The sequence below is a fragment of the Micropterus dolomieu genome, linkage group LG03 (genome assembly GCF_021292245.1).
Source record: "Micropterus dolomieu isolate WLL.071019.BEF.003 ecotype Adirondacks linkage group LG03, ASM2129224v1, whole genome shotgun sequence".
Taxonomy (NCBI): Eukaryota; Metazoa; Chordata; class Actinopteri; order Centrarchiformes; family Centrarchidae; genus Micropterus; species Micropterus dolomieu.
Window position 1 is genome coordinate 5,205,147 of NC_060152.1, and position 7,094 is coordinate 5,212,240.

At 42.8% G+C, this 7,094-nt stretch overlaps 1 protein-coding gene across 3 annotated transcripts in view; it reads right to left on the bottom strand.

The window, feature by feature from the left end:
• Window positions 1-205: 205 nt before the first annotated feature.
• Window positions 206-7,094, bottom strand: part of herpud2 (HERPUD family member 2) — a 13,606-nt gene continuing 6,717 nt past the window's right edge. For all 3 annotated transcript variants that reach the window (XM_046045628.1, XM_046045627.1, XM_046045626.1), the window contains exons 4-9: window positions 6,837-6,944; window positions 5,712-5,872; window positions 4,890-5,015; window positions 4,047-4,382; window positions 3,623-3,734; window positions 206-1,095 (exon numbers count right to left, since the gene is read on the bottom strand). In XM_046045628.1, the coding sequence (XP_045901584.1) occupies window positions 910-1,095; window positions 3,623-3,734; window positions 4,047-4,382; window positions 4,890-5,015; window positions 5,712-5,872; window positions 6,837-6,944 (1,029 nt within the window). In that variant the 3' untranslated portion in view covers window positions 206-909. The remainder of the gene's footprint in view (window positions 1,096-3,622; window positions 3,735-4,046; window positions 4,383-4,889; window positions 5,016-5,711; window positions 5,873-6,836; window positions 6,945-7,094) is intronic.

Here is a 7,094-nt window from a genome sequence, read left to right on the forward strand (position 1 = left end):
AAATACTAAATGTAAAGAATTATGATCATTAAAGTGTACAAACAATTTTTGAATGAAAACAACTTATATATATAAATCAAAGAAGTTCCATTAGCCCAATCAAACTGCTTCTCTGCTGAGCCACATTAATACTGTGTGTGAATACTGCCACCTGCAGGACATCAGAGAAACTATAGAATAAAAAAAGCAAACCACAGCAGATGAGTCAAATCGCAGCAAGATTTTTATTCAAAAAAAAGCATATATTCAGGAATTATAGATGTGCAAATACACAAAGTGGGAAAACAATGTGCTTCAGTAGCTGCAATGTCAATATGCAAGTCATGTGCATACATGAAAATGTCTTCAGGGATGTGGTTTTTCATGGTTTAACGACACATCTCCCTTTTCATTTTAGGGAGGTTCCTGATTTTCTTTTTTTGTGGGCTGAGTCACATCCCTCATTGAAAGGTTTTAAAAGCATGACCTTATCACTGCTGAAAATGGAAGACAGCTCCCTCCAGGGTCTCTCACCATCTCCATGTCTCTTCACGATCGATGAAAGAAAAAAACACAACTTTCACTGCTGAAGCATTTAGTCCATTTACACAGCGTAATATTTACTTTCTAAGTGTTCATTTAGTCTCATACCCTCCTGCAGAACTCACATTGTATCTGCTCTTAAACTTCAGATGAGCCTGTTTTAAGTATCGGTCCGTTTGTTGGCAGCATGTCGATTTGTAGCCGACTGGCTGGGGTTGTACGGGGCGGTCTGGGATTTGTGGGGGTTTCAGGAAAATGGTTTTGGGATGAAAGGGGTATTTAGGACAGTAAGGATGGAGGTGGAAATCGTGATACCTCTGTAGAGTGGTACTTGCTGGCAGGAGGAAGAGGGGTATTTGAGAGGTAGGGCACATGGGTAGGAGCTGCCTAGTTAGCCGGGTGGGGCCGTCCCTCTGGGATGAGCGAGGTGAAGAAGGTGCTGATGAAGGACCACACGGTGGTAAGGAAGCTTGACTCAGGTAGAGCAGCAGCCTGTGCCTGGTCCTCAGGTGGTCCTCCACCTCCTTCCTCACCGCTGTCATCATCCTCCACCCCCTCATCCATTAGACGTTCCTAGGACACAGATGAGAGGAGACAGTCATGGTTAGAGACAGGAAATAGGGAAGACTTAAAGCTGTTTGGTGGAAACTTCCTATAGAACAAATTATTCATTTTTGTTGCTGATCTGCATGCAGGTAGACAATTATTAATTAATTTATTTTTTTTAACCTTTATTTAACCAGGTAGGCCGATTGAGAACAGATTCTCATTTGCAACGGCGACCTGGCCAAGAAAGTGTATACGCGCAGAACAACATATAGTTACACATTGAATACACATAAATTACAAAACACGTAAAACAGTAAGGAGAATATTTTAAAGTGCAGTAGCGTCTATGTACAATTAGTGCAGGTGCCGACCGTTGAAGGAGGTAGGTCAGATTGTATGCATAAATGGTATGGCAGCAATAAAAATCACGATATACAAATACAAATAGATAGTCTATATATAAATAAAATGTACAGTACAGACATCTATTAACATTTTGTGCAAGTTGAGTTCTAATTACAGAAGTAGGTCAGATGGTGAGCAAAAACAACATTTAGTATTGGTGTGCAAAAACAATGCGTGAGGTGGAGGAGACCTAGCATGTACAGAGATCGGTCAAGAGTTCAGACAGACGTACTTTAAAGGCAGTAAGGGGGATGAGGGTCTCTGGCTTGAGGGTTTTTTGTAACTCATTCCAGGCGTTGGCAGCGGAGAACTGGAAGGAGTGGTGGCCAAATGTGGTATGGGCTTTTGGGGTGACCAGAGAGATGTACCTGCTTGAGCGCACGCTGCGGGTGGGTAATAATATAGAGGTGCTCTTGTTTTCCATTGACTTTACAGTGTCCCAGAACTTTCTAGAATTGTTGTGACAGGATGCAAATTTCTATTTGAAATAGCTGGCTTTTGTTTCCCTGACTGCTTGAGTGCAACGTTTCCTGGCTTCTCTAAAGAGTTGCATGTCGCGGGGGTTGTTTGACACTAATGCAGTACGCCATAGGATGTTTTTGTGCTGGTTGAGGGCAGTCAAGTCTGAAGTGAACCAAGGACTATATCTGTTCTTAGTTCTAAACTTTTTTATTGTTGGTTATTGTTTATTTAAAACAGAGAGGAAATCACTTTTAAAGAACAACCAGGCATCCTCTACTGATGGGATAAGGTTAATGTTCTCCCAAGATACTAGGGACAGATCTATTAGAAAGGCCTGTTCAGTGAACTGTTTCAGGCAGCGTTTAACAGTGATGAGGGGTGGTCGTTTGGCTGTGGATCCATTACGGACGCCGGCAGTTAGGCAGTGATCGCTGAGGTCCTGGTTGAAAACGGCAGAGGTGTATTTTGAGGGCAAGTTGGTCAAGATGAGATCCATGAGAGTGCCTTTGTTCACAGGTTTGAGGGTGTACATGGTAAGTTCAGTGATAATCTGAGTGAGGTTGAGGGCATCAAGCTTTGAAAGAAGGGAGGCTGAGATGTTAAACATATCCCAGTTTAAGTCTCCTAACAATAGAAACTCCGAGGATACATGGACAACCATCAGTTCGCGAATGGTATCTAGGGCACTGCTCGGGGCTGAGGGGGGTCTGTAGCAGACAGCCACAGTGAGAGACTTATTTCTTGAAAGATGGATTTTTAAAAGTAGAAGTTCAAACGTTTGGGAATAGACCTGGACAGAATGACTGAGCTCTGTAAGCTATCTCTGCAATACATTGCAACCCCTCCCCCCTTTTCCATCTTGACGTAAGATTTTATAGTTGGATATAGATACTTTTTGGTGGACTTCCTAAGCCAAGATTCAGACACGGCCAGGATATCAAGGTTAGCTGAATGTGCGAGGGCGGTGAATGAATCAAATTTAGGGAGCAGACTACGAATATTAATGTGCAGGAAGACTTCACGGTTGCAGAAATCAACAAATGATAGCTCCTGGGGCATAGGTATAGCACTGGGGGTTACAGGGCCTGGGTTTAGCTCCACATCCCCTGAGGAGTATAGGAGGAGTAAGGTTATGATATGGCTAAAGGCTATAAGAACAGGTCGCTTAGAGTGTTGGGTAAAGTGCACTTAGGAGTAGACTTTTGGGCATGATAAAAAAGATTCAGGGCTGTATGGCCAGCCGGGGATATGGTAGGATGGGTATTAAATGGGGGTAAACCTAGGTAGTGAGTAATGGTGAAAGAGTTTGCATCACTGGAGATGTTTGTTGGGCTAGAGCAGGTTTGTGACATGGGGGGGGCAATGAGCTGCCTGTATTATATTAGTTTCTAATCTATAAAATTTGAATAAAAAATACTAACTGACTTAAATTGAGCACAAACTAATTTAGAGTTTTTCTAAATGACTCAGAAGAAGTCACAACAAACAGCTTGCACATTGATGCAGATAAATAATTTTTATGGTAGGGTCTCAGTATTTTCTTCAGTTCTTGCACTGCAGTAATGGGAACTTCTGCCTAGATGAGAGCATGGCTCGCACAAATATGCACACATTATTTGTTACAGACAGTGCAGAGAGCTTAAGACAGAATAGCAAAGAGGCTGAGAGTCATTCTCCAACTCACCATTTCCTGTATGTCTTGGTGTCTCTCCGCTTCCTCCTGAGGAGCCCTGGCCCTGTCTCCTCCTCTAAGGTTCTGCTGCTCTGCTCTGAAGGGGAACCAACCAGCCTGATGCCTGTGGTGGTGGGGGGGGGGGGGGGGGGGGGGGGGGGGGGGTTGACACGTACATAAGCATACTGTTAGACCTGGGTTTAAAGTTTGTATGTGTTTGTGTAAAGTTTGTGTAAAGTTTGTAATCTATGCATGCATAGACTAATTTCTCAAAAGAGGTACTCTGCTTACAAAAACATAAATTCACATCGAAAGATTAGTGAAAACTGATCAACTCAGATTCAGCAAACTGCACTGAACACAGATTAAGGCAAGTATGAGAAATGTAAAAATATGTTTCTGTAGAATACTTTTTCAGTGTCGTGCACTGACTCACAGGTAGACAAGCAGCATGGCGCCGATCACCATGACGAAGCGGCTAAAAGAGGAGTAGAAGTAAACAATGCTGAGCAGGACGCCGGCGCGGGACACTGTGTACAACCAGTCCAACCAGTCGCGGTTCAGCTCATCATCGTTTAATACTGCCCCACCCTGTGCATTCATCTGGATGTTGGGATTGGCAGGCTGGTTCTCTGGTAAAGGGTTGGGGTCCGGGTTGGGCCCCAGCGGGGGCTGCACGGCTTCGTTGGGCTGGGCAGGTTGATGGGGTGAGGCGGAGGGAGAGGAAGGAGGGGAGGCAGTGGGAGGCTGAGAGGCGGCTACTGCTGCTTGACTGAAGAGATGAAAAAAGGGAGGAAAAGGAGACAGAACAGGGGATTTATATATTTAGTAGGAAATACAATAACTCAATTATGGTTTATAGTTAGATAGAAGAAGGTACTAAGTCATATGAAAAAGTTAACAAGTTTGGTTTTCTCTTAAACACCTTCAACCAGAGAGGTGCTTACTGGTAAAAATAAAAGAAATAACAACTGAATACTGTCCAATTTACAGGACTAGTCTTCACAGAACAATGACTCCCTATTGCATACATATCCAATATTTTATTAATGTATTAGTATTATGTCCACAACTAAATATTTTTATAAAGAACTGTAATTCAACTCAAATTTTATCCTTACAAGTAGCTGTAATTAGTAAAACCTATGTAGTCTAACATTCTCATTCACTCTCTCAGGGTAGTGTAGGTCCTCAACATTATTATAAATCATAATATGGCAGCAATTAGAAAAAGGTAAAATCCGCCATGACAATTTACAGACACATTTCTTTAACTCACTATTGCATGTAGTAGTGGCGTGCATACATCTGCTGCCACCACAGCATCTGCATGGGCATGTACATGGGGTGGGGGGGCATGTTGGCAGGGAGGCCTCCTTGTAAAGGGACCTGGGCTCCATCTGGCCTGAGGAAGAATATCACGTTTGTTATTAAATGTATTAACACTGAGCACAAACACAGTCAAATGACAACATTTTCTGTCTGGTTTTCTCTCTTGATTATCCATATTGGAAATATTCTTTAAGACTACGAACTATTTAAAAAAAAAATAATCTTCTGTGTGTTTTAACTGGCTGCTTGTAAAGATAACAATCACAGACAGATTTTTAAAAGGTCTGACTTACTGCAGGACCGTTGTATTGAATTACATTAGATTATACAGCTCCTATAATGTTTCAATCTACATTTAAGAACTATGCTGTAAAAAGATTTGCTTTTCTTTTCGCCACCCATGTCTGGCCATTTTTTCCTGAGTGACGCGCATGGGGCTCTTAGTAAAAACAGTGAAAATGATCTGTACAGTCATATGGACCTCATACCAGCACCATTACATCTTTCCCTACAATTTCAATGTATTTATCAGGAAAATATGTTACAGACATGGGATAAAAATGTATACATAAGCCAAACTCAATGTTGAAAAATAGGGCTGGCAGTAGCACTGCACTGTCAGTGCGGACACCACATACGTGCGAGCCGAAGCAGTCCAGCGAGGCAGCCGTCACCCACAGGTAGAGTTATGCAGTGTGGCCAAAGCATGAAATGTTAATGAAAATGGAGTTCTATATCAGTTACATTGTGGCATCAAAGACTTGCTTACCACTGAGGGACACCAGAGAGGCTCTGAGGGTTGTACTGGGGGAAGCCGCCACGATACCTCAGGCCATCATAACTTCCCGGGACAGAAGTGGAGGAAGAGGCTGGCTGACTGTCCTGATTTTGTGTGGTGGCAGGGGCGGTGGAGCCTGCACTCTCTGAACTCTGAGTGACAAGAGGTAAACGTCAATCAGAAGTTGAGCTGACCACATTGCATTTTTTAAACAATTAAAATAAAGGTGTTCAGGCTAAATCCAAAGCCACTTTTAGAGGCAGTGTGACTGCATACAAAGCTAATGGGCAGATGATAATAAAACTTGAGGCAAAGATCCGTTTGCACAAACTGAAAAATCTTTTCTTATACAAAAACTTTATGACACCACTTCATGAATGTATGAAGGCAGGATGAAAAACGAGAGGTGTCAAGAATCTGAACGGTCACACACATACACAGTCACACCTTGGACAGTGTGTTGCTACCAAGCTAACTAGGGGTGCACTGATAGAACGTTTTCTCTCCTGATGCCAATTCTGTTGACTCAACTGAGGCTACTCACCAATACAGAGTACCACCAAGTTCCTATGTGCTTGTTTTTTTTTTTAAAAATCAGTAACTACTGACACTGTGTATTGTATTGGGATAATTTGTATGTAAGCAAAAATGAGGCAAGGAATAGCTGTAGCAGGAACGTTACCAAGAGCAGAAACATTGAATTTTATTAATGACATTGACAAAGAAAATGTATTTAATTTGGATCAGTCACGTCATGACCAATACCTGATCCACTTAATATTGTCCGCCATGATACCAATCTGATGTATCAGATTGGTATCATTGCCCTACAGCTAACATCAGCACAGGTTTTGGTGAATAAGCACTCAAACAGTCAACATTGGGTAAATGTACTCAGGGAAAAATTCACTGCAGCGGTGCACATTAGCTGCATGCACTTAACGCAAAGCACTAAATCAAAAAAGTGGAAGTCATCATGGTTAACCAGCTCTCATAAATGTTTGACTAAGCATAAACCTTGCCATTTTGGTGTGCAAGCCTCAAATCCAGACAACAAAGATGTCACACACATGTTGTTTAAGCCCTTCTGTGAGAGTTGTGTGTCGGTCTACTCACGCTGGAGTCAGAAGCAGAGGAGCTGGCCATGGAAGGGCTCCGAGGCATGGGCGAGGCTGGGGGGCTGTGAGAGGTACACACTAGATGCATCATGTGGTATTCATCTTGCTGCGGGTCGAAGAGGTCAGGGCACAAGCCGAAGATGTGTTAGGAAGAGAACAAAGAGGAGGAGGAGGAGATGAAGGTGGCAACAGAGCAAAAGAGACAAAACAAGAAACAGAGACAGAGAAGCAGAGAGAGAGAGAGAGAGGGGGGGGG